Here is a 27,673-nt window from a genome sequence, read left to right as displayed (position 1 = left end):
TTTGGAGACAAGTGCTAACCATCTTGAAGATGTCTAAACTATAGCTTGACATAGCTCTAGCTGCATCTAGCCTGCTCAAGCTGTGTGAAACTAGCTAGTAACCAACTTTTGCTTCTTGGGATAGCAGTGACATCGCCTCGGTGGACTCCCCGACCCTCCGATGCCAACGGCACCGCTATGCCTGTCTCCTCAAGCCGTAGCGGACGGCGCATTAACAACCACTCCCGATCACAAAATGCTTACTTTAGACATTGTTTAACATTATCCTCATCATTGTTTCACACAAAAATGGAATACAGCCCGATATCCGCTGCGAATCAGCAGTAAAGCTGCGTTTGCAGTACACCGGCAGCGGTACGCTTGTTCAGAGTTGTGTCGTAGCTCCTATTCATGTGAAATGCTTGAATCACATTTCGCGAAAGACCCAATTCAGACAACACTTTACTTGACAGGTCAATATTTATGCATAAATAAAAAGTTGTATGCGATGTTTCTGTGCCGACGGCCTCCATGCAGCTAAAGCATTCTGCTTTCGCTTTGGAGCCTTAGGGGACAGTACTTCAAGAACAACCGCTTACGGTCACAAAATGCATAGGTTTGAATTACTCATTTCCATGTCATTATTCTACGAAATAAAAAAAAATACGGGCCAGTATTCATGACGTGATAGGCGGCCACATGCCGGCTCTGCAGCTCGTGTCTGTGAGAAAGACCCACATACACATCACTTTATTCCACGAGATGTTCATTTGAGAGATCGGCAACCATTTGTGAGCAGGCGCAAGCAAGAGCAGGCGCGAGAGAAAATGTGGGGGCTTTTGCTCCTTGAATATGACTCTGCCAAGGCACTACCGAGGAGGTTTCTTAGCGCTTGTTATAGTGTTTGTCCTTAGCCGTGCCGGCACTGCAGAGTGGGGTGGAGTTTGTTTATGCTCCGACGCTGCTTGCCCGTGCGTTGAGGCAGTGGGCACGGACGCCCCATTTGGTGATCGCTGCATCTGAAGCACGGTGTAATATTGTTGATATTCTTACACCGTGGTCTGAAGCTACGTTGGACAGACTTTCTCGTGCCTATGGCGCTGGTGCCGTCAGTCATGCCGGATTAAACCGTTCTTGCCCCTTACGCTCAACCTTCAAAAAACATCAATTTTAGTAGGGGCCGTAGTAGGAGCCCGGCCTGCGCTCCTGGTGCAGTATCTTCACTCTCGGTAGACTTTTCATATGCTGCTGTCCGCGACTTTTCAGGAGCATTTCCGAGTGGTCCCCTTTGAGTACAACAAACGCACAGCACCTTAGCATCCGCGGTTGAACGCCACTGCCTGATGTCATGCCTTGAGCATTATTAGCTTTGAGTCTCGCCCATGTTAGGTTAGGTTAATGTAAGAGGCGTTAGGGTAGCGCGACATATTCTCGTAGCGGTTGCAGGGGCGTCAAGGGTCACAGCTTCAAACGTAAACATTCTTCACACACACTACCCAACTTCACAGTGAGAGCGGCAACAGCTTCAAAGTCATTTACCTGTCTCTTTTATCTTCACCTCTTCCACCCCACACAATATCCCTCTTACTGTCCCTACTGTGGAGCAAAAACCCCCAGTATATCATTGCACCTGGGAGTCCCCACACCCTCCGGGTTACTCCCCTATTCCTGCACCTTCACCTTCCTCCTGGGAGACTGTGCTGCTTAGACCTGCAAGAGCAGCAATGGCCGATCCAGTGGGCATGCAGAGTGGTGCCAGCCAATGGGGCCCTGAACTAAAGGCTCCACCCAGGAGGAAATTTCCCCACCTCATAAGAAATAAATGTTTTCTCTCTCTCTCTTGCAGAGATTATGGTACCAGATTTTCCTCGGGGTGCTATTATAAGAAACTGTACAGGATGTACCACAAAAGCACATTCACAATATGATGAAAGCAGTGCCAACTCACACAAGATGACAGAATGCTTTATTAAACAATGATGGGTCACTGTGGTTAGTGAGTGACCCTGACAGTGCTACTGCACACAGCAGTTCTGTATACTGCAAACTAGTGCAAGTAGCACAAATGTAGGAATACTTTCAAATATAAATAAAAATCACCGAGTCATTGGCGTAAAACACTGAGCTTGGCTGGCGCTCGTCTACGACACTGCCGTATGGGGGAATTAAAAAAATGCAATGTGGTTTCATTATCCTGTACATTAACCACTTTCGGTCTGTTTAAGGCAGACGTGAATAAGAAAGCTAAGTGCTTAGCTTCTTGTATTTCCTGCGCAATTGTACCAGTTCATTCTGCTGCTCTCTCAGCAAACGCTCCAAATTGTCTGTATCTGTAATGCTGGACACCTCTGCACTCCCCTGGAGACTGTCCGATGCTCGGGGCTTCACTTCAACTACTGAGACCACCTTGTCTGACGACAACTTCACCACTGGGCTTGATGCCAACAGAAAGAGGTCCTCGTGCTTCACAGAAGTCAGGTTCACAAAGCCATTCGCAAGAACATGGTCATTTAGGTGATACATGCTCACAACACATGGCCTGTCTATGCAGTTTGGCGACATCATGGCCACATTTACATCATCATTCTTGCTTGCTTTGCACTTGACACTTGAAGATGGAGCTACCGCACGAGGGTTTTGTTTCCTGCACTGCCTTCGCCTGCGTGTTCTGTATTCCCGTAAAACAGTTGATTTTTTGGGTGGTGAACGCTTCGGTGCTGGCTGCACTTCCTTCTTTCGATTTACAACTGACAGAACATAGTTATCACTGGCATCTGAGCTGCTTGTGCTGGAAGTGTCAGACGAAGTGTCACCATTCAGTTCTTCTCTCTTCAATGATTCAACTTCCAATGTATTGTTGCACACCTCAAGCAAGCATTCTGGCTCAAATATCCTTTCTGCATCATCAGCTTCAGCGGATGTCTCGGGCTTTGATGCTACTGGTGCAAGGTCATCCTGGAAACACACTGCACTTTCTGGTAGAACAGCCTTTGAACTCTGAGGCCCAAGCAGCACTGAAGGTGGGCGCTCAACTCTAATTACTTTCGAAGCTGTAACAGGCGTGGTACTGCCAAGGTGACCCACTGTTGGTGCTGATGGGAGAGCTATAAGCTTTGGTCGCTTGAGTAGGGAATTGGAGGTGTTATTGCTGGTTACCACTTCAGACAGGAAGTTCTTGACTGATTCTGCAGGAACTATAGCAGGAGCAAGAGCAGCAGCAGCAGCAGCAGCAGCAGCAGGTGGTTTAATGAGGCTGGTCAGCCTTGAAACAGAGGTTGTTGGTGTGCCATGGGTGGGCACATTTGCAGCGCATACAGGCGTAGACTTATTCACAGCTGGTGTGGATGCCAGAAATGGCACAATCTGTTGATGTGGGTTCACAAGCTTCTCGATAATTTGCCCGGTTTCATTTATGTATCGAATTACACGAGGCAAGAAGCCAATCTGCTTTTCAGGATGTGTGGTACTGTTAACGACACGAATAGGTTTCATTGACTTCAAGACAACACGCTGCACCATCTCTCCGGTATCTGCGCGGCAACTTAGCTTGACTGCCTTAAAGCCGGCTGGCACTGCATACCCGTCGATGGGAATCGTCAACTCTTCCACAACTTTTTCAGCCTTAGAAAGCACTGGTTCAGAAACTGTTTGCTTGCTGCTCGTCTCCGTGGCAGTCGTAAAAGGTGCAGTGGCGATATCCCCTGCAGGTTGAGACACCTTCACAGGCCTGAGAATAGCAGGCCTGTTCGCTTTTGGAATCACTATGGGTGGCTGCTGCAGCTCCTCACTGTCTATATCTCTAAAGTGAAATGTGCTCACATCTTTTCCATCCCAATGCAGCTTAATAATTTCATCTTTGGAAAAATTGTTCGATATGTTGTTCTTAACAAGGAATGCCTCAAGTCCATTTTTCACTTCATCGGAGCTAATCAACGGAACCTCATCTGAAGTGATGACAATACGACGAAGAGGTTTGTGAGGGATACTGTCTTGTTGCACTGCTGCACCTTCATTCTTGGAACTGGGCAGTGAGTGTTGCAGAGATTCAGGTCCAGATTTTGTTTTTGTGTTAACTCTGCTCTGACCTTGTGATGATTTGTGGTGAATCTTATCTGCATCTGTTGCGTTGAAACTGCTTGAACCTTGTTTAGGGTCCTTTTGGTACGATTTTAAAGCCAAGGTATCAGATGAAACTCCGGGCTCCGTTTTTATTGTAACATTATTGTCAACTTCCAGTGACTTGCCTTGAGACTTCCCAACATCCACCACATTCAGACCACTTGAACCTTGTTCAGGGTCCCTTTGGCCTGGCTCTTGAACATGGGTGGCAGTTGAAACTCCGGGCTCTGTTTTTATTCTAACATTACTGTCAATTTTCTTAGACTTCCCTGGATCCGCTAAATCGGGATCACTTGAACATTGTTTTGAGTCGTTCTCACTTGCTTCTGAAACCTGGGCATCACTTTCGACACGATGTAAGAAAGATTTCAGCAAGCTCTTTTCTTTCTCAGTAAACAAGTTGCAACTCTGAAGTGTAGGCTCTTCAAGCAGCCTGATGGCCTCTTTCAGCTTGTTTAACATGTCGAGCTTAGAACTTGGACAAGTGCTTCCACTTGTGTTGCCTGCAACAGGTGCTGGTTTAAACACAATTTGTGATCCAATAACAGAATTTCCTGTCTTTGCTTCGAATGAACACAGCTCGATAACATCACCATTTGACCCATTTGCCCCCACATTAAGCTTGCATGATGAGAGTGGAGGCATCTCAAATTTTGAGTAAGTTTCCCCATCTTCATTTGTATCAAGCTTTTGGTTGGTTTCACAACTACTCTTCGTATCAATGGCATCAGGTGATTCATTTTCTGCAGTCTTTTGTGGGACTGCTAGTTCAGGAAAAGTCAGGCCTTCCTTTCCAGCCAGGCTGATGACGTCTGAAATCTTAATGCCACAGCCATCCTCGTCTTGCTGTTGTCCAGGTGCAAATCCAATGGTATGTGTTGTTTCGCTTACATCCTGCACTCCTCCAGAAACTCTTTCCTGCTTCCCTGCGAGCCTCCCCACATCCACTGGCTTGTTAAAGGCAGAGGGTGAAACATGGTTTCTGCTCATAGCAGGATTCATGGGCGTTGTTGCTCCTTGGGATGGAACCACAACAATTGTCTTGCCCGAAGTGGAGCCTTGTATCGGTGTTATGCGGACGACTGCAGGAGAATGCCTGCTTTGTACGGAAGTCAAGCGTTTAGCCACTTTCCCGGTTGTCTGACTGCTGCTGTCTCTTGGGCTCCCTTGTGACTTTACCGTTGGGATGGCTACAGCGGACAGGTGTGGGTGAGAAACATTTGCTTGCACGGGCTCTGCGGCTGCCATTTTTGGAGCATTTGCACTGACCTTCACAAAATTATTTACAGGTGTTGGCTTGACGGTGCTTCCTGTCACTTTAGTCAAGGCCCCACTTACGTGACAGGGTGAACATTGCTGGGACATGTCACCACAGCTTAGCCCCTTGGTGCCAGATTTTGCCGGTTGTGCTGTTATCACAGTCCTGCCATTCTGCATCTTCTTGACAACGAGAATAGTGTCAGCATTCCTGCCCGCACTGGAGTGCATACTACTTTCGTTATTCACTGGCAGTGTGGATGGCTTGCCCAAGTTTGCCTCCAACTGACCTAGCGGGCCTTGCAATGTACAAGGCTTATTCACACGAATCATTGGCGCTGGGGGTACATCACTGACTGATGCATATGGGTTACGCCATAGTTTTACAGGCACCACTGGCGCAAAGCTGTTTGATAATGCCCCAGAGACACCACCTCCACTGCAAATCCCACTGACACTTATGTCTGGTGCAGGTGCAACAGGGGTCACAATCGTTCCTTTTGGAAAGTTTGAGTTCACTTTTGATGTTGGTGAAGCAATCTTTTCCCTGAGTTTTTCTGTGGGTGAAGGTCTGGACAAGAGAGTCACCACACTTGACGCTGGTGGCGTTTTCTTTGCTTTAGATGTTTCTGCTGGCTTTGGCATTGTCAACTGAATATCTTGAGTCAGTGGGCTGTCAGAAGGGTCATCCGGTTCTGTTGCAACGGTCAGCTCATGCCTGCAAAACAAATTTGCACTTTTCAGTGTCAAAAGCAAAAAGATGCAAGCATATATACGAAGCAGTATACAACACAAAAGGTGACTAGTGTGTACAAAAAAATGACCAGCTTACTTTTAGGTAGACTGCAACATAACTTCAACAAAAAGACATCTGTGAACCACTATCTTTACCTAAATAGATGGCCCTGGTCATAACAAATTTTGTGGCTTTTGTAAGCCAGTGCATACACAATATGATCTATTAAGCTCTTTCACACAAGAAATCTTAACTAGTCATGCTTCTTATCAATGTAGTCATAAAATTTAATTAATGAAGACCTCACTTGTCTGTTTTGCACTGTCGATTTTTCATCAGCTATACACTATTAGTATAGTCACTTTCTGATCACCTCAAACATACAGCAAGCCAACCACAGAAAAAGGAAATGCAAAATTCTATTATTTAGAGATTTTCTTTCTTAAGAACCACATACTATACAGGAATGTGTGCTAAAGCACTGAATCTTTAGTGACCTACATGCAGCGGAGGTCTTGTTGGGATCCATGCAACATAGAAACTGAGAAAATGAAAAACTTCAAAGTGATCCCACATAGAAGTGCTTCAACAAATGTAACAGAAAAAGGAAAACAACACACAACTTCCCAATAATGATACAAAGTGATTATATACATATTCAAACTATTTTTGAAGCATGCAAAAAAATATGCATTCTAACATCTTAGCTTAATGCATTAAGTAATATTTTTTTGGCAATGACAAGAAATGACAAAAAATGACAAGAATAGAATTCTATAGGTAAGCGGTGCCTTGGCTTACACCAATATTCAAAAGTTCTTCTCATTTCATACACATTCCAGACTCTAGAAAGGAGAAAATTTCCCTTTAATGCACTACAAGTAACCCTCCTTGAGTAAATAAAATCCAATATATACCATATATAGTACTGTTAATGTTAAGTAATCAATTAGGAGGTGATATAGCTAGGTTTTGGAAAAGCTGCATTGTTCCAGTGTTTCAGCTGCCTGGGTCATTATCCAGTCTGCATTTTTGTAGCCCATACTCAAGTGAAAACGAGTGGGTGATACCTTTGTGTCGGATGTAAAAATAGCAGATCCACAGCTTGGTGTGAAAAGTAAGAATAACAGAATAAGCTTCTTTGTGAGAGTGTAACATGACACAGGATCACGGAAAGGTGGAGATGAAAAGAACAATGGTTGAACGAGTGATGTTGCTAGGGTCAATGTTTCAACAAGTGGCCTCGTTGTGACGAAGTCCCCTCGTCAAAACGACCTCCAGTGGCGTCCCTTGAGCGACCGTTCTTGAGAGCTTAGTCACACGGCCACTAATGCGTTCGCCCAGCAAGATGACAAATCTACGGCCGCCCAATGCAAAATGCATGCTTCTGTGGCTTTCACTTGTTTAAGTGCTCCTGTAAAAAAATTCCTGCAAAACTCTTCTCTGATGACTATCGAAGTATGCAACTAGCTGAAACATGTCGTGCGTGAGGTGTGTATTGCAGCCGGGCTCCTTTCTCATGCTTTCCTCTGGACACGCTACACTTCCTGGCGGCAGTGCTGTAAAGCTCACACATACTCAATGACACATACACAGTGACATGATGTACATACATATGAAAGAGAAAAGACGGGGGAACCGAGGGGCTCGATTTTGCTAATCATGACCACACAAGACTAGACAATGAAGCCAAGGAAAGCATCGGGGAAATTAAAGGCCCCTGAAACGGTTCGGACAAATTTTGTAGATACTTAGGGTACAGCTAAAGTTGATCATTCTCACCACAATTTGTGTGAAACGTCTCATATTAAGAGAGCTATGGACGATTACAAGTTACCCTCCTCCATAGACATGCATTTTCCCCTCAACTTGTTCGCCGAGTGATCAGGGCTAAGCTCCGCCTTCACTGGCTCTGCGTCGTGATGGCACGTCATGTCGTCGACTTCCGGTTCTCTAGGAGCGAGCATGCGAAGCCTCTCCAAACTCTCCGCCAGCTGCTTGGCAGTCGACCCCAAGCGAGAGCTATCAAAGCAGCATGCGTTGCGAGCATTCTGTCGCAGCACCAGACATGTCTGGTATTCCGGTAACCACAGGCTAGCCGGGCATTTTGATGGAATGGTGGAGGCACGTAAACTCAAGCTGATGAAGGAACTTTAGTGTAGATGTCTGTGAGCTGCCTGATCGGTCTTTACGGTTCAGAGCTTAATCAGCCAAACAAAGAGCTAATATTGCTCTAACCAAGTGTAAAACATTTTAAACATTTACAAAAACAATGTGTTAACGATTACACTCCTGCGAAAAATTTACACCAGCAGCAAAGGAGAATACATTTCGTTACTACTACTGTGTGTGGTTGAGCTCTGTGTCACCAGTTGGCTGCACCATGCAGAACATTCACATTTGCGCTTCTGCTCATCCTGTGAAACGACACGGTCAAACGGCCAGGCACTGTCCCCTTGCGCTTGCGTTTACCCTAATACCGGGCCCGCGAAACGTTATTGCATTAATAATCTTCCGGTGTAAAGTGACGGCTGCAAGCGCATGAATCCAGGTGCCGCTCATCCGCTGCCATGCAGAGGGACACGATGTCGCAGTTTGACATATTACCAGCCGCTAGGTTTGCAGTCCACAACGCAACAAAGTCGAATCATAGTGCTCGCGAAAAGAGTGAGACCGACTCTGACCGCGGAGCTCTCGTCAACACGGAGCACATTGTAACACAAGCAGACGACACTTGCTGTGTGTTGGAAGTGCTTAAAGTGTAGTGAGAAATTGTTCTTGTTTATTCTCTTTCAGTAACTTATTTTTATAGAAACAAATTAACTAACATTCCAACTATTACGAACATCAGTTGTTCACCATAAAGGTGGAAAAATTATCGACGCGCCCTGGGCAGCCAATCGGATAGCTTGCCTACCTGACGTCATATGGGTGATTTACGTCATATGGGTAGGGGCGGCTGAAAATTCCGCCAAGCAGTGTGCTACGATCGGCAGCAATGTACATTTTTAAAACCTTATAATAAATTACACGCTTCATGTGGAGCACTTGGATGCATCAATAAATGATCAGAAGGACCTACTCTAACGACTCAGTACGTGTGTAGAAAATCATCAAAATCGTTTCAGGGTCCCTTTAACTGTGGTTGAAATTTGACTGTAGAAAATAATGAAGAAAAAGGAAACTAAAGTAGAAGAAAAGGTGGAGCCAAACCCACAACCTCCACATTATGTGTGTGTTGCACTACCAATTGTTGCACTACCAAGGTCTGGTGGCTGGTCCCTATCTGCCACTCGAACACACAACTCATGCTCTCATTCTGCCATTGGAATAGGATTGCTCCACACAGAGCAGAAAAACTTGATCTGGATCTGCCATTGAAATTCAACACTAGTTAATTTTTATCAGTAAATATGGACTTTACCAGTAAAGATGGACTACATAAAGTTAGCAATTTCAAGGACTTTTACCGAGCTACAATGGCCCAAACAAGAAAAAAAAAGAATAATACTCTGAAATACATGACATCACACTGAAGAGCAGTGATGTAGCTAGGTCGTCTGGCATTCGGGGCCCATAGGTATTCTGTACCCCCACCTCCCCTTGGGTATAGTGATGAAAGCGAGGATATAAAAAATTTTCGGGGAGGGGGAGTATTGTTTCAGCACCAGCACAGCCGCCTTGGATATCGCACATGTCCCCCTCTCCCATCCTTCGCTTTCGTTCCCAGAGATCGCAAATGTAGCAGGTATACACACTGTTTTATTCTCTGCACCAAATACCACAGGGTGCTGTATTGATAACTTGTGATAAGCACATTTGCACATCTGCTGTCAGACTGTAACACTTCGCAGCCAATACAGATGCGGCATTGTGGAAAATATGGCTCATAAGTAACTTAAGTATTCTAATAAAGTTTTAATTAGCAATTTTAGAGACGATACCGCATTTACAAAATTGAAGCCTGAGAGTAATATATTGCCCAACAACGTCACAGAATTCGTCGTAGGTGCTACAGCGTATAGTATTTGGAGAGGATAAGATAGAATGGATGGGATAGAAATAGAGAGGATAGAAATATTGACATCACTGGTGCAGTATTTCATATTTATTTTGGTACTACCATACTGGGCCACCCACGGTGTCAAAGTACTGCAGGCTGTAGCACCCAAGACGATCTTGTATAGGGAAAATTTTTTTTTGAGTTATTGGAGACATTTAGCATGTCCGGTATCCGGCAAGCGCAGGCGGTTTGCCGGTTTAGCGGGGGTGTAAACATGAGTGGCCAGATTGGTGGCGCCAGCTGGTGGCGCAAAACTCAACCACATAAACACAAAGCTAATTACTATATTCTGCTTAGCTGCTGGTGTAAATTTTCGACAGTGGCGTAATCGTGTTCACAATTACGCCACTGCTAAAAATTTGCACGATTAGCAAAGCAGGATATAGTGGGTTACTGCAGTTTTAGCTCTGTGTTTGTCTGGTTGAACTCTACGCCACCAGGCGGCTGCACCGCTCTGGCCGCTCACGTTTACGCCCCCGCCAATCCGGCAATCCGCCCAAACCGCTACCTTTTACCGGGATAGCGGACAAGCTAAAAGTCTCTATTAATATGACTTTGCATCCTCAATTCCAGAATTGCAATGTTTCCTCTATGATTGCTATTTAAGGAGTTATTTAAGATATCCTATTTTAAGCTAGTGTGGACTAAACGGAAGAGGGACCCAAGAGCCACATCGCCAGACTGTATGTTTAGCGACGACCGCTCCGATCATGAGTGCAGCAGACAAGCGCATGGCAAGTGGTTTAGCGACCACTTAGCGAATTAAATTTTTGAACCTGCACATTCGTGCAATTATTATGGAGGATGTTGATAAAGCTTCAGCTGACAATTCTGGTACATCGAATACACGAGCTCAGGCTACTGGTTACCGGAGTATTCTTAACCATTTACACCCCGCCAAGCCAGCGGAATGAGAGGGGGTTTTCAGGCATATACAACACCCCCCCCCCCCGCAACTGACACCTGGCACCCAGGGCCCACGGCCCCCCGCCCCCCCCCCCCCCCCCTGTTACTACGCCACTGCAGAAGAGCCTGCTCTGGTGCTTCACTGAAAAATCTTAGATATTCTAAATTTTATTTCCTCTTCTAGTAATCAACACCATGGCACAAAATTAACAAAAATGGAGTTTTAAGAGAACACCAGTATCAGTCTAAACTGGTTTAGTGTTTATCTTTAGTCTCCCCTAAAAAAAAAGACATATTAACAATTCAGTCCTAGCTACACTATTACTGAGGTTCTTTTCCAAAGCATGCTCTCAGCAGCACAGTTGACAGCTAACTTCAGCCCTGATTAGTGGTCTTGCTTGAATAAAGTGAAATCAGAAGTGCCAGCTAAACTAACTTCTCTTTCTGTACATAAAGAAAACGGATGTGTCTGCTTAACTATTCTGATTTAAAGGGACACTAAAGCAAAACAATAAATCAGTTTAGACTACTGAAGCATTGTTTGAGAACCCTGCAGGCAGTCATTTAAAAAAAATAGTTTGATTATTAGATGAGAAAATGAAGGTCCAAGAATCAGTATTTGAATTTCGTGCCAAAACCCCAGCGCCGGTACGTCAGCGTGACGTCAGGGATTCCAAAGTATGTTTTCGCATTTGGGCCGCATTGGCTGAATAAAGGTTCCCGAAACTTGCCATGTTTAATATTTGGTTCCTTAAGAACACAATGTAGTCAATCTGTACCGCTACATATAATTAGTAGGCCCTAGAAGATGCCATCAAAATCCAAGACGTCACAGCCCCCAGGTGCGGGAACCTAAGTAGGCGTCGCCACCCGTATTTCGTTCTTGCGCTTTTTCTGCTTGCCAAACGTCTTATCGTTGTAAGAGTGGTGTTTTTGGTGTTGTAAAATGGTAATTTACTGATGCAGAAGAAATCATTTTTCACTTTACTGTCCCTTTAAGGCTCTTTGATGGGTGGCCCAGACCATCAAATTTCCTACAAATGTTACAAGAGGGAACAGAGTGGTGTTGGACTCGTTCAGCTACCATGGGAACAATGGGTAGTACATGGTGTTGTCGAATATTTGTACTTGTGGCTTAAGGAGTGTTTGGGGCATTGTTTTTGTTTTATGCCCCTAAATTCCCAAACAATCATACTTTTACAATCATGGCAAGGCCACAAGTCTGTACATGCAAACTCATTGTGAATTGTTACATTTGAGATGCAATATGTAATTGGAAAGGATCAATTTAATAAGACAAAAGCCATTTGAAGCCCAGAGGACAAACTTTAGGCAAACCCATGCGCAGTACTCATGGAATTGAACATGACAGTTGGACACTTGTCACAATTGGGCCTGTGAGAAGCAGTAAGTCTGCTCAAAAAACTCTCTCATCCTTGCAGTATGCCACAATTCAACCCCTCGCCATTATGGCTGTCCAAGGGCAGCGGTGCATGTATCCGTGACCACACACTCCAACTGTTGTGTTCGTTAATTCATTCATTCACCCTCAAATGCCCCACTGGGTCATAACATAAGGGGGGAGCAAATACAAAGCTTTCTTGCAAAATTAGAAGCACAAGACGATATAGGCAAAAAGTTAGGAGTATGACAATGAATATGCAAAGCAAAAGAGAACAATAATAATGAACAACATAATGTGTAAATGTATTATTGCACAGTAATACGCGGAAGAAGCAGTACAGCATAACAGCTATAATTCACAATTTGAACTATAAATTGAACTATGCTAACAGTCGTGAGGTATGTGATGGATAGAAAAAATGTTATTGTGCAGGCCAGGGAAGTTGTAAAATAAGCTGTGATACAGACATATTCGAGTGGTCCTTTGATGGTGAGCAAGAAGGGGTAGTTCCAGTGATGGTTTAATGGCACTGACACTTTGGTAAAGATTGTATCGTGCGGTGATAAAGTGCACGGCATGATTTTGAATGGCATCGATCAAGCTTACTAGGTATTCTTGATGCAGGTACCACATTGCCGAGGTGTATTCTAATATTGTGCAAATAAACGTACTGAATGCCAATTTCATGAGTACTTTCTTGTGCAGGTTAAACCAGCAAACTTGCATTACCCATATACCCTAGCACAAGAGTTCCATTTAGTAACTTTTGTAAAAAAAATTTAATCGCCCAGCCTAATTGGCACCGTAAACTGAACAAGACATATAGTGCCAAACCACTTTTAAAGGGTGCGTAGCTTGCATGGTCTCTTTGTGCAGGCTTCTTGCGTAGTAACACAAGGTACAGCATGACATTTCAAATAAAAGGTGTAGCTATGTGAAAGACCCAATTCCTTGGGCGCAGGTTTTGCTACAGGGTTGCCAAGCCCCTTTGGTTGCAGTTTTCTGTGCAACTAAGTCGTTTCTTAGCATTACACAAATGCAATGGCTTTTCTATAATCCATTTTATGAACTCAGCCGATCAGCAGCGAGAGCCAGCGTGTTCCGAGATGGGTGCCACTGACCCTTCCTTGAAGCTTCCGTTCAACTGGATTTGGGCCCATGTCAGTCAATCAGTAATTAGCTGTTATTGATTAGTAACTACAACTTCTAGTAACTAGAACTAACTGTTTCTAAGCCTGCATGTTCAGAAACAAGAGTGGGGCTCACCCACTGTGTGACACTACTCTTTCCATGAAGCTTCCCTTCAACAGGCTTCACGCAGAGGGCAACAGACAACAATATTGGAGCTCTTCTAGTTCTCTCTTCTGGTTGGCTGGCATGACCCATAGCTTTAACTGCATAGTATGCAGTCACTGAGATGGGGTATAGAAAGGCAATAGACATTTTTCGCATCTGTATGTGTTTGCCTGTGTAGCACTTTCAAAATGTAACTAAAGGACAACATAACATAACACTAAGGTGACAGAGTAGTGCTACAAGTGCCCGAAGCATCACTCTGATCAAAGACATATAGGTTTTGTGTGTGAAGAAATGTGAAAATGTAGGCCAGAATTCGTGCTGCCACTGTAACAATGCAGTAACGTCTTCTTCGAGTTATATATATGTATCACAATTCATAGATTCTAGTGAACCACTAATAAAAAAACAACTTAGTTATGTTGTATTCAGTTTTACTAGATTTTCCTACAGCACAGTGCACTGAAGTCTGCAATCTGGCCCACCCCTGTCTTGGCGATAGTATGTGTAAACATGTGGCACCCTCTGTGAGCCAGCCACCAACTAGCAGCATCTTATACACCCAGCCTGACCTCTGAGATTGTCAGTGCAGCCACATAAGAGACTCAACTTGTCACGTGCAGTTTTGATTGCTGAACTCTTCAGCCCATGTGAAATTGCACTCCATCTTCGCCTAAGACAAATGTCACAATGTTTCTACAAAGGCAATCTAACATTTGACAATGGCCTACATTTTGAACAATTTCCTGCTCACTGCTGCTTTGTTGTTATTATTAACTTTATTAAAGGTCCTGCAGGAAGCACATCAGCGCACACTGGGTGTTTCCCATGCAGGGACCGACAGGGACCGACGGCCACTGCGGGCTTGCTGGACGGCCCATTGTTGGTCTTTGTTCTTGTTCAAAATTCACAGCAAGATTGCATTTTATGATACTGATCAATCAATATAACACTTCGCTCTGTTTCCTGGTTGGTTGAAAAAAATAGAATAATTTACCTTTGTGTGCACTATTTTTGATGTCCCAATTGCACCCTCGAGTGATTGCAGAAGCCCAGTTTTGGAGACCACGCTTTGCCACACTGTAAACATTGCAAGTGACCAGGTAACATCGGGGCTGACAGGTTTTGGACATCGCTCACTGTGAGGTGCACTGACGAAAGCAATTTCACACTTTTTCTCGCCAAACCAAGCAAGTGACAAGTATATATGCAGCATCAAGTGTTATAACGAATGATCCAAACCACAACATGAGAACTTGATGTGTAACTTTAGCAAACAAAGGAGCGGTAAGTACAAAATCTTTCAATGTGAAGCTCTCCCAAGCTCAGCGAGGCTGCTGTTGCAGCTGGGTTGGTCAGAATCTCGGTGGATATGTTTGTATATAAGGAGGTTATATGTGTACTGAATGGAAATAACCTGAAAACAGCCTTATAAAGCTCTATAAGGTTGAGCTGCCAGTGTGTTGCACTTCACACTTTGGGAATAGCTTGTGAGCGGTGCAGTGCATGAACATAAAAAGTGTACAAGATGAAAGTTGCGACCTTTCTGGCGGATAAACATAAACGTTGAACGAAGTTCAATGTTGCACAGAATAAAGTAAGCACAACTGTATGCATCACCCAAAGTTATATAGAATTTAGTTATCACTGCTTGACTAAAGGTTCGCTTTACATAGATTCTAATTTGTGTGTTACATCTGCATATCTTTTTAAGGTTAAAAATAAAATAAAATAGTATGCAGGTCAGTGTAAAATGATATGTTTGCCTTCACTGCACCTTTGACAGCGACTGAACTTATAACCATTCCTAAAGACGCAGGCACCAAGTCTTGCCATGTGCTGCTATGCTTTAATTTTCGAACATATATAAACATAGTGAAGCTATCCATGAAAACCAGCTGTTCATACTGAAATATTTGTAACAGCCCCAAATCATCCGTGCATTTGTAATGCCACAACCACCATCAATAAATAAGTCTTCCCAAAAATAGAATAAATGAGTGCTAACTTACGAGGCCATACCATGAGGTCTAAAAAAAAAAAAAAGAAGCCCGAAAGGAAGCTAACTACTTTACAAAAACTGATGAAAAAGAAAATTATTGGTGTAGCATAATGAATAGAAACACAGGATGGGTTAGAGATCAAATGTAGGTAGAAGATATTCTAGTTTAGATAAGGAGGTGGAGTTACCATATTTATTTGATTATAAGGTGGCCACGATTATAAGGTGAGGGTACAGTTGGGGGACACGAGAAAAAAAACTTAAGTATGCACACTAATATAAGGCAATACAGAGTAGCCAACGGATTATTCAGACTTGGCGTGAACTACCTGAAATATTGAATAATCGAAAGCACCCATAAAGCGAAATTTGAGCTGGAATGAAGTGGCACCTCAAGATGAAATTCACATATATTATTGCACCCCACCTTTACTGTTAATGTTTTTGGATTTTTGGTATGGGTTATAAGCACAAAAATACAGTACTGCCTCACCTGCTAAGGTTTATTAGTTGATAGAATTTGCGCTGCCATTTAAAATCTATATGCCAAAAATGTTACACTGCTGTCTCCATATCGAAACAGTGACTCAATCTATCAGCCTTGTATATAAGGCGGAGAGTGACTTTAAGGCTAACGATTCTTCAAAAATTGTTTGCCTTACATTCGAATAAGTATATTATTGTAGTTGTAAATGAGAAACGGAAGAGACATTGCAATCGATTCAACAACTAATTAATGGTCTATTTGATTAAACACAATAGGCACTAAAGGAATGAAATGCTGCGAAGGGCAGTAAGGCATTAGAGTGAGTGATGGCGATATCAAATGTATATTGTTTTGCTTTTGGCTGGAACTGTTTTTCACCGGGTTGACACTGTTATAAATTTGCTACACAGCGCAGGACAAGCGTACTGTGTCCAACAATTCTTGAATGTTGTCGTAGATTCCGTAGCTGAGTCGTGTCTAATCAGAGTGTGTATGCGATGCCCAACTGACAGATTGCATGCACAGCAACTGACAACTGTGCTCGCCACTATCGTTGTGTTGAGTGTTTTCTTTTTCTGAGCTGTAGTTCGCCCAATAAAAAGCTTAATATTTAACCACGTCTTGACCTTGGCAGTGACAATATTAAAGTTGTGGCAGACTAGAGACATCAATAACTAACAAAAAAATTACGTCGGATGACAGTGAGAAGCACACAGGACAGGTATGGGGGTAAGTACAGCTGATGCAGGACAGGGACCATTGGAGATCATTCTTAGTTCTTTAGTGAGCTTAAAATAGACTGACAACGATTCGCCTCAATGTTGCCAAAAAGAAAGAGAGAAAGAGAGAGAGAATTAATGGTATGGTGACACGGGCATCTGGTAGTCATTTCATGGGACACTGCCACCCAATATTTCACATTAAAAATGAATGTGGAAGCGAGTCCTAGCAGTGTTGTGCCTACTATGTTAAGATCTGTGTGAGATCCTAGGGGCTTCTGTGGTAAACATTGCCACACTTCTGAAGCAAGTGATTGCTGTATGTGGACTTATGTCCAGTCTCTCTTCAGTGACATTCACAATAGTGAATGACAGGGGTCGTGCAACCAACTGTTGCTGGCAACTAAGGAGTGGCTTACAGCAACCTATGTCCACAGTGGCAACAGTAACTTGCACAATGGTACACCGATATGTTTCATGAGAGTGCCATTCCCATCGGCTTGCATTGCCATAACCACTGTAAAATAAGTGTCAGCGCATACCGACATCCTGCTCAATCATCATCAATTGGTTCAGAAGCTTTGCAATTCCAGTTGCGGAGCTGAGAAACTGAGCAGCAAGCGACTGAGCTGAAACAGTCACCTTTAGACCAAAGTTACTATCGCTTAGTGATCAACATGGTCATGTGACCTCTGCGACTTGCCAGTGTGCATCTCACCTTCAAGAGGCAAGTGGAGGCTCACCACTGAATGTGCTAGCTACTAGTCAAAATCAATGTGGCCAGTTCTATATCATAGCTCCAGGATTTCGAACTCATGGTCCAACTTGTGGTATGTTCAAAGGATCCAGGCACACGGCAGGGACTCCTGCTTCAGTGTAGCAGCATTCAATTTAAAAACCTTGTGATTCTGCAGTTGATATTGTTACGGAAGGATGAAAGAAGAGAGAGGAAGAAGATCGGCGACACTGGCTGCTGCGTGTTGTTGGCAGTCAGCCATCTTAACCACTCTGACTCATCCTGCATGTATATTGTAAATATTGTCTTTCTATACTCGCAACATCCATGTAACGTATTGGTGGAGGTGCGGGGTACCGCAGCTGGAAAGAAAGGTCCGCAGTGGACATTGAATCACCGTCCGCACCATGTATGACGGTGAGCACGCGGGATCAACGTCGTTCCCACCTCCAACGTCACCGTCGTCAGCTACATCGCTGTCACCTTCGGTTGTGGTAGTGCAACCCAAGGATCCTGGAACTTTCTGCGGGACCGATGGCGCCGACGTTGAAGAGTGGGTGGCTATGTACAAACGTGTGAGTGGAATCAACAGATGGGACCCAACGCTAATGCTAGCTAACCTGTTGTTCTACCTAAGAGGCATGGAAAAGGTGTAGTACAAAAACCACGGAGAGGTGCTAACCAGCTGGGACCAATGCAAAGAGAAGTTGACAGAGTTGTTTGGCAAATAAGCTGGCCGTAAAATTGCCGCAAAGCAGGAACTGGCCTACCGTGCCCAATCCCCCACAGAGTCCTATGTCTCGTACATCCAGGACATGCTGGCAATTTGTCGTAAAGCCGATCACAACATGACAGAAGCTGAGAAGGTCGGGCATTGCTGACGCCTTTAATCTGCTCATGCACAAAAGCTGCTCTACAGTTGATGCTATCATTAAAGAATGCTGACAATTCGAGCAGGCCAAGAGCCGACGCGTCTTGCACCAATTTGCCAGACTTCCCAATTGCCGCAACCTCGACGTGTGAAGATCAACCAGCACAGCAGCATGCATCGCCATCAGAGGATGTGGTGCGAATCGCTCAATGTGAACTGGATGCGATGGCGCCCACAGCTCTCTATTCGCATAGCCCTGATACTACCACTTTTTCCCTCCCTCTCGTACAAGCCATCGTTCACCAGGGACTTGAAAACATTGGTTTACATTCTGTATGTGCTGTCGTCAATCCCAGAGCTAACGGATGCCCTTCTACTATTTTCGCTCGACCCCGACGCTTCTCTCTGCATTATCGCAACCCGACTGAGTGGAGAACTGTGGACGACCAGCCGATCTGTTTCAACTGTCGCCGCATTGGTCATGTCGCCAGATACTGTCGCAACTCGTGGGCCTCGACACCTCACACACCGAGCAAACTGAGCCGTTTCGATGCAAATGCCTACAATGTTTCGCCCACCGCCGAGTCTAACAGCGCCAACAACTCTGCTAGGATTACATGCTACACTCCCTCACCACTGCCGCATGGACACCAGTCTCGTTCACCACAGGCACATCGCCTTTTGTCCCCTGCGGTGTTTGGCCACACCCTTTCAGAAAACTAAGAAATGCAGCCCTCGTAGGTGGTGCTGCATTGCCTACTACCACAGCAAATCCTCTGTCTGTACCCACAAGGAGAAGCGTAATAGACGTTAAAATAGATAGCGTACCTGTCCAAGCACTCGTCGACACTGGAGCCCACGTATCTGTGATGAGTGCTAGCCTACATAGACATTTAAAGAAGGTCCTCACCCCAGCAGCTGCCCGAGTGCTTCGTGTGGCCGACGGCGGCCTGCTGGTTGCTCTTGGAATGTGTACTGTGCATTTGATTATGGCCGGCTGCCCTACTTCTGTTCTCTTTGCTGTGATCGACTACTGCCCTCACGACGTTATCCTTGGATTGGACTTTTTATACACTCATTCTGCTCTTATCGACTGCGCGACTGGCATTCTTCAGTTTGAACTGCCTCAACTCACCGATGCTCCGAGCATCGTCTCACTGCACTTGTGCTCACTTCATGATGTGCGTCTGTCACCGAGGCAGTTACTTACGTCACTTTGACCGCATAGCCACAGGTTCCTGAAGGTGAATCTGTGCTTTGCCCCATCATCAACGTGCTTTTGAACCGGAATGTTGCTGTTCTGTATACGTTGGTCATGGTTACTAATAATCACGTCGTTCTACCGCTTCTGAATTTCAGCCTGTGCCCTCAATTGATTCTGGCCGGCATGTCCTTGCCTGGCGTTTCTAGTGGTTCCGAATTTGACATTAAGAGTCTGAATATTAAGAGTGGCTTATTAGCGCCAATTGCAGCTCGTAGCACTGGTTCCTTAAGGATGACTTTGTGAAAATGATTGCACCTGACCTCACCTCTGCACAGTCTTCTGCTTGAATCGTACAGTGACATCTTTGATTTCAGCGACAGGCCTTTAGGCCAAACATCTGTTGTTCACCACCGTATAAACACTGGAGACACGAATCCTATTCGTCGGCATCCCTATCGGGCATTGCATGCTGAATGTCGAGTCATCCAATCAGAAGTGGACAAAATGCTCCGCAAAGGGGTCATCGAGCCATCAGCCAGCCCTTGGGCTTCGCCTGTCGTCCTTGTGAAAAAGAAAGATGGCACCTGGCGTTTTTGCATCTATTATCGCCACTTAAACAAGATCACGCGAAAAGACGTCTGCCCACTACCATGCATCGATGACGCCTTGGACTGCTTGCACGGACCTAAATACTTCTCGTCCATCAATCTCCAATCCAGCTACTGGCAGATTTCAGTTGATGAAATGGACCGCGAGAAGACAGCCTTCATTATGCCAGACGGCTTATATCAGTTCAAAGTCATGCCCTTTGGCCTATGCAATGCTCCTGCGACATTTGAACATATTGTCGCATGGTTAGTGCTGCGGGGGCACAGGCACGCAGAGACGGACCAACAACAGGTACAAGCCGCTTGCTCAGAAGAAAAGGGTAACCCCTCTTTATTGGGCCTGAACATATATACGCACACACGTCACAGGAGGCACCACACTTTGGTGGCAGTCTAACAGACGGGACTGAACTGTAGTGACCTCTACATCTCCCTCCTTGAAGCTTTCAAGGTCAGACGGGAGGAACTAGGTGACGCCGGTTGCGCTGTAGGGTGCCAGCTCGCCCTGTTTCAACCACGTAGCTTCTTGGTCTTTGCCCCGGACTGAGGACCCTAGCCTGCACTTGATCAGGTCACACCCAGACACGCTGACCTGTTTGGGGTGGCGGTAGGTCTCGAGCTCCATGATGCCTATTGTAGTTGTCGGCCTGCTCCTGCTTGTAAGCCACATCCTTGGCAACGACAGCCTTTGTTGGCGGCAAGTTGGGACGTAGCTGGGAGTCTTGCTTTGGGACTCTGGTTCTGAGTTGATGTCCCATCAACAGCTGGGCTAGACTAAAGCCATAGACTCCTGGAGTATCCCGATAGCTGAGCAGAGCCAGATGAGGATCCTTTGACTTGCGAAACAGGTACTTGATTGTATGCACCATCCTCTCCACCTCTCCGTTCGATTGAGCGTAGTGTGGACTGCTGGTCACATGGTTAAAGCCATACGATGCTGCAAACACCGCGAACTCTTGCGATGAGAACGGTGGGCCGTTGGCTGACCTGACTCCTTGCGGGACTCCATGGTGGGCAAAGATGGTATTGAGAGCGTCGATGACTGCCTGAGCTGTCGTGCTTCTCAGGGTCACCACCTCAGGACACCTTGAGTAATAGTCCACCACCAGGATGAACGTCTGGCCGTTGAGGTGGAACAAGCCCAGGGATTCCCAGGGACATCCAGGTAGGGCCGCAGAGAGCAGGGGCTCTGCAAAGTTCACGCGGGTGGAAGCGCACCGTTCACAGTTGGTGACAAGAGAGGTGATGTCTGCCGAGATACCGGGCCACCAAACTGACTCCTGAGCTAGGGCTTTGGTCCTATTGATACCCTGAACCTTAGGATAGCCCACGTCGTTGCCAAAGCTTCTTTTTTGGTCTGGCTGTAACGCTGCTTAGTCTCAGTCATTGACCTCGAAGTGAACGCGACTGGGCCGCGTCTGTAGCAAAACTGCGCCGAGTCCGAATGAGCTTGCGTCTGCAGACACCGTAGTGGCATGCGACAGGTGGTACTTGGCCATGCACCTGTCTGACGTCAAGAGTTCCTTGATTTTCTCAAATGCTGCCTTTTGCTCGTGCTGCCACACCCAACTTGCAGACTTGTTCAGTAAGGCTCTGATGGGCGCTGTGATGTCCGAGATGCGTGGCAAGAATCTGGCAAGGTGATTCACCAATCCGAGCAGTCTTCTAATGCCGGCGACATCCGCTGGAGCTTCCATGGCTTTGACTGCTTCGACCTTGCCCGAATCTGGCCTGATGCTCTGTGCTGAGACGACAACTCCGAGGAAGGAGACCTCGGGTACCCCAAAACGACACTTGTCCTGGTTCAATGTGATACCTGCTTTTGCAAGGCGAGATAGCACCTGGCTCAGTCTGGTGTCATGTTCCTGGCGGGTGCATCCAAAAACCAGAATATCATCTATCACATTGGCAACTTCTTTTTGGCCCTCCGGGATCCTTGCCATCTGTTTTTGGAAGTACTCTGGCGTGGAGGTGATGCCAAAGGGGTGCCGGCAAAAGCAGTATCGGATATATGAGGTGATGAACGTCGTAAGCTCTTGGGAATCTTTAAGAGAGCTTCACCTGGTGGAAGCTTGCGGTTGCGTCCAGCTTCGAAAAAACTGTTGCATCGCCGAGGAGGCCAAGGACTTGCTCGACAGTTGGTAGAATATGTCATTCTCGGAGGACGACCTTGTTCAGTTGAGTCAAGTTGATGCAGGGTCGGTAGGAACCATCGCCTTTCCGGACGACGACGAAACTGGATCACCATGGTGTTGGCTTGTCGACCCTGCGGATCACGCCTGCGCTCTCCAATTTGTCCAGCTCACCGTGGAAGATCTCGAGCAGCGGGATGGGGATCCTGCGAGGGACGCTTAGCGAGAAAGGTACAGCATCGGGTTTCAACTGGATGTTGTACTCGTCCTTGAGAGTGCCTAATCGATTGAAGAGCTCGGTGTGCAGCGCTGCTTTTGAAGTCTTGAGTAGATTGAGAAATCGAACTACTTGAAGGGCTTGGAGCGCTGGCAGTCCCAGAAGAGGCACAGTGAGAGACCGGATCCCGTAGAGGCGCTAACAGCTTGTTTTCCCTTGCCACCGAAGTCGTGCAGTATACACGCCCAGCACGCGCAGTGGCTGTACCCCCGGGCCAGTGAGCAGAGTGTCGACTTTGTCGAGTTTGGCAGGCAACGGCAGATACTTCGGCTCCGGAGTCGCCCTTGAACTGCGCTGTGTAGTCGTCAACGGTGACGTCGACGAAGTTTGCCACGGCGGGCATCCCGACAGCGTGCAGCTGAATGGGGGTGAGCTTGTTCTGCTTGAACTTCTGCGAGCGGCATACTTCAACAAAGTGGCCTTTCTTTTCGCAGAAGTTGCAGGCAGAGCATCGGGCCGGGCAATCTCAACGTCGATGAGGTGCACGGCCGCAGAATATACACGTGGACAGCTCGCGTGAGCGCTCTGCTTGCGTCGAACGAGGCTTAGCTCCGGAGCAATGACGAGAGGGGAACTTGTCAGCTTTCGTGGCGTTGAGGTTGAGCTCGCAGGAGTGCTCGGTGCAGTTCAGGGACAACACCTTTTCCCTGTCGGCATCTTCGGACTCATGGGCCTGTGTCCAAGCGTCCTTGAGTGTCAACTTCGCGTTTCGGAACAGCTGGTCCGAGAGACGGGAGTCACGGAGGCCGACAACGAACCGGTTGCGTACGATCCTTTCCTCAACAGCAGCTGACGGATAATTACAGTGCTTAACCATCCTGCGCAGATCTGCGTAGTATGTGTCGACGCTTTCCCCGGGTAGCTGAACACGTCTGTGGAACCGCGACAACTCATAACGCTAGTTTGCCGGGTACATGAGTGCTCAGTGAAGCGGGTGGCAACGGCTTGGTATGGAGCGAGTGACTAAGCGTCGAGCGAGAATGTCTCAAGAAGCGGGTGGGCCTCCAGGCCCATGCAGTACAGTAGCAAGCGTACCTGCATGTCTTCCGACGCTTGTGTCAGTCCTACAACCGCTGTGTAGTCTTCGTAGTGGCTGAACCGTGTCGCCCACATTGGCGGATTCGCGAAGCCGAACGGTGGCGGTGGCTGGAAGTTGACGCCGTACAGTTTTGCAGGCTCGCCGATCTCAAGGGACATCTTCCTGTCTTCCTATCGTGGCGAGGGCTAAGGCAGGGAGGGCATTATCCACCCCACTCCTGACACCATGTTGCGTGGTTAGTGCCGCGGGGGCACGGGCATGCAGAGACGGACCAATACGTACACGCCGCTTGCTCAGACGAAAAGGGTAACCCCTCTTTATTGGGCCCGAACATATATAGGCACACACAAGACACAGGGGGCGCCACACTCTGGTGGCAGCCTAACAAACGGGAATGAACTGTGGCGACCTCTATACATATGATGGACTCTCTTCTGCGAGGCTACAAATGGACCACCTGTCTTTGTTACCTTGTCAATGTTATTGTTTTTTTCTCCCACATTCAGCAACCAGCGTCTCCGATCTTACCTTACTCAACTCGCTGAAATTCTTGCGGTCTTCCAAAGAGCCAGCCTTCAACTGGAACTCCAAGAAGTGTCAATTCAGGTGCCATCAGATTACCGTGTTGGGACATCTCGGTGATGCATCCGGTGTCCAACCAGATGCAGAAAAAGTTCGCGCAATACGCAGTTTCACTGTGCCACTTTCTGCTTCTGATGTGTGCTGCTTCGTCGGCTTGTGTTCTTACTTTCGCCGTTTCGTCAAAAACTTTGCCAACGTTGCTCGGCCTTTGACAGATCTTCTAAAGAAGAACACACCATTCTCATTGAGCCCGGAGCAGGCTCAAGCGTTCGCCGCTCTCGTCGGGTTTCTGACCACCCCTCCCATACTTGCCCACTTCGATCCATCAGCACCGACTGAAGTCCACACTGACGCAAGCGACCATGGCATCGGCACTGTTCTTGCCCAACAACAGAATGGTACTGAGTGCGTTATAGCTTACACCAGCCGAGAGAAATTACTCCATCACCGAGCAGGAGTGCTTGGCTTTAGTTTGGGCTGTGGCCAAGTTCCGGCCATATTTGTACGGTCGCACGTTTTCGGTCGTCACAGACCATCACGCACTCTGCTGGCTGTCTTCCCGTTGGGACCCAACTGGACGGCTTGGTTATTGGGCTTTGCGGCTCCAGGAATTTTCATTTAGAGTCCATTACAAGACTGGACGCCTCCACAAGGATGCTGACTGCCTCTCGCGTCACCCCGTGGATCCTCCGGATCCTGTTGCACATGATCCGGTGACCTGCGTGATGGCTTTGGCTGACATGACCGACATGTGTGCTGAACAACAATGCGACGCATTCTTACAGTCTATCATCGCCCGAGTGCAATCTGGCAGCACCGATGACGCGTGCCGCATGTCCATGCTTCATGACAGCATCCTCTACTGCCGCAATATCAACCCTGATGGCCCTGAGTTGCACCTTGTCCTTCCTCGTTCGTCATCTGCGATCCGTCGTTCTCGAACAACTTCATGATGCACCAACAGCGGGACAACTTGGAGTTTTGCGTACATACGACCGCGTACGACGCCGGTTCTTCTGGCCGGGTCTCTACCGCTCTGTGCGTCATTATGTCGCAACTTGCAAATTGTGTCAGTGCCGGAAGAAATCTCCCTTAACACCTGTCGTACGACTCCATCCCACTGAAGTTCCCTCTGAACTGTTTTTTCACGTAGGCCTTGACCTGCTTAGCCCTTTTCCGACGAAGACTAGAGGGAATAAGTGAATCGCCGTCGCTACTGATTACGCGACATGCTACGCGATAACAAAGGTGTTGCCAACTAGTTCCGCAACAGACGTCGCTGATTTTCTCCTCCACGACGTCATTCTCCACCATGGTGCACCTCGACAGTTACTTACACACCGCGACCGCTTATTCTTATCTCGAGTTGTTGACGACCTCCTCCGCTCTTGTGCCACTGAGCACAAGCTGTCCACCCCCTACCACCCACAGACGAACGGTCTTATGGAACGTCTCAACCAAACAATCAAGAGATGCTGTCGATGTATGTCTTTAACGATCACCACGACTGTGACGCCACGCTAGCTTAGGTGACGTTCGCATATAACTTGTCCCAACATGACACTGCAGGATATTCGCCCTTTTATTTCTTGCGTGGTCGCGGCCCCACGTTGCCATTTGACACTATCCTCCCTTCTGTGCCATGTGTTGCAACTGAGTACACTCGTGAAGTCATCGATCACACTCACATGGCACGTCAAGTCGCCCAATCTCGTTTGCTAGTCTCACAGCATATACAAAAAGAGCATTACGACCGCTGCCATCACGATGCTAAGTTCGCGCCAGGTGCTTGGGTGCTCCTCTTGTCACCATGTCGTCAGGTTGGCCTCTCCCAGAAGCTTCTCTCTCGGTACACAGGGCCTTATGAAGTCCTACGCCAAGTTAACGACGTAAATTACGAGATTTCGCCACTGCACTTTGATGCATCCTCAAGTTGGACACCTGTTGATGTCGTGCACGTTTCGCGGCTGAAGCCATACTTTGTTCACAATTCTTTGCCTACCATGCGCCGAGACGGCGCTTCGCCACCCAGGGGTCCTGCTACAGAGGGACGAAAGAAGAGAGAGGAAGAAGAAGATCGGAGACGCTGGCTGCTGCATGTTGTTGGTGGTCAGCCATCTTAACTACTCTGACTCATCCTGTATATATATCGTAAATATAGTTTTTCTATACTAGCAACACCCCCCTAACATATAGTGAAAGCCAGATCCTCACTTGATGATGATGAATTTCGTGCATAGTTGTGAAATTGTGAAGGGCATAATTTATGAAGGCTGAGCAAGAAAGAGGATGACAGGCAGAATAAAGGGATAAACAGTGATTGAACAAGGTATGTTTCTGCTTTGTTTGACCACTGATTGTCACAAACAAAGAGTATCAAAACAGACTATTTAATTCACTAACCATGTATGCCAGCTAACATCGTCTTACAAATTAAATGTCAACTCCATTGAACTCATACTTAGAAGTATCTATTACTTCATTTACAATTTGACTGATCATGGGACTACCCCATTAAAACTGCCTTTGCTTCAGCTAATCATTCACTCAGCCATATAAAGCATGACATTAGACAGGCACTGAGTCATCTAGCTAAACTCGTTTACATCACTGTGATTTGACCAAAAATTGAATATGCTTCTGTCACTTAGGATCAGTATAAAGACTACATTGCTACCTTTCAAAGCCTTGCTGTTGGCTTCACCTTCTCAGACTACCCAGGTTTCACAAGTGTCACAGATTTATAATGTCGCACCCAATTGTCAGGTATTTTGCATTTCTGCAAACTTATTTGCTTACCACTTTTCCATTATAAACTTTACTATAACACATCTCTACATGAAAACTTTTTCCTGCAACCAGTGGCAGCTATCTTTCCACACCAGTACCATGCTAACAAAGTAAAACGAATAATATGCCCCTCAACACATTACACAAAATATTTCATACTGCACACAATAAAGGACTGGAAGCAGTTGCCATCACATATCACTACTAAAGCTAGCATCAGCAAAATGCAAAACCACATTCATGATATTATTCCACCGTTAAGCGTACCTCATGTTTCTTGTTTCAACAGTGTGTTTTAACCCCTTCTGTTATACTTAGGCAAATTTTAAAACATTGGCTAAAATTAGCTGGGTTGGCTAAATTGGTTACATCACCTTCACGTTCTTATGCCCAACTTGTCTATACACGATGCCTTGTCTTTTCTTGTGGTAATTATTGTAGACTGCATATTTATGCCAGGATATT

The 27,673-nt window shown here is 46.3% G+C and overlaps 1 protein-coding gene and 1 long non-coding RNA gene across 8 annotated transcripts in view; one reads left to right on the top strand and one right to left on the bottom strand.

The window, feature by feature from the left end:
* Positions 1–27,673, bottom strand: part of Gpb5 (Glycoprotein hormone beta 5) — a 134,914-nt gene that overhangs the window by 84,055 nt on the left and 23,186 nt on the right. For 3 of the 6 annotated variants that reach the window (XM_055078261.1, XM_055078262.1, XM_055078264.1), the window contains 2 exons: positions 14,759–14,841; positions 1,929–6,073 (listed from right to left, as the gene is read on the bottom strand). The exons of 1 other annotated variant lie outside the window; for it this stretch is intronic. In XM_055078261.1, coding sequence (XP_054934236.1) covers positions 2,224–6,000 — 3,777 coding nt within the window. In that variant the 5' untranslated portion in view covers positions 6,001–6,073; positions 14,759–14,841 and the 3' untranslated portion in view covers positions 1,929–2,223. Of the gene's footprint in view, positions 1–1,928; positions 6,074–14,758; positions 14,842–27,673 lie in introns of those variants that run through there. 2 more of the 6 variants (XM_050192905.3, XM_055078263.1) reach the window with 1 other exon arrangement.
* Positions 1–27,673, top strand: part of LOC129388128 (uncharacterized) — a 156,188-nt gene that overhangs the window by 127,593 nt on the left and 922 nt on the right. The window lies entirely within an intron of this gene.

This window comes from Dermacentor andersoni, chromosome 10 (assembly GCF_023375885.2).
Source record: "Dermacentor andersoni chromosome 10, qqDerAnde1_hic_scaffold, whole genome shotgun sequence".
Classification (NCBI taxonomy): Eukaryota; Metazoa; Arthropoda; class Arachnida; order Ixodida; family Ixodidae; genus Dermacentor; species Dermacentor andersoni.
The sequence above is the reverse complement of the archived record's forward strand: the minus strand, read 5'-3'. Positions and strand labels throughout refer to the sequence as shown.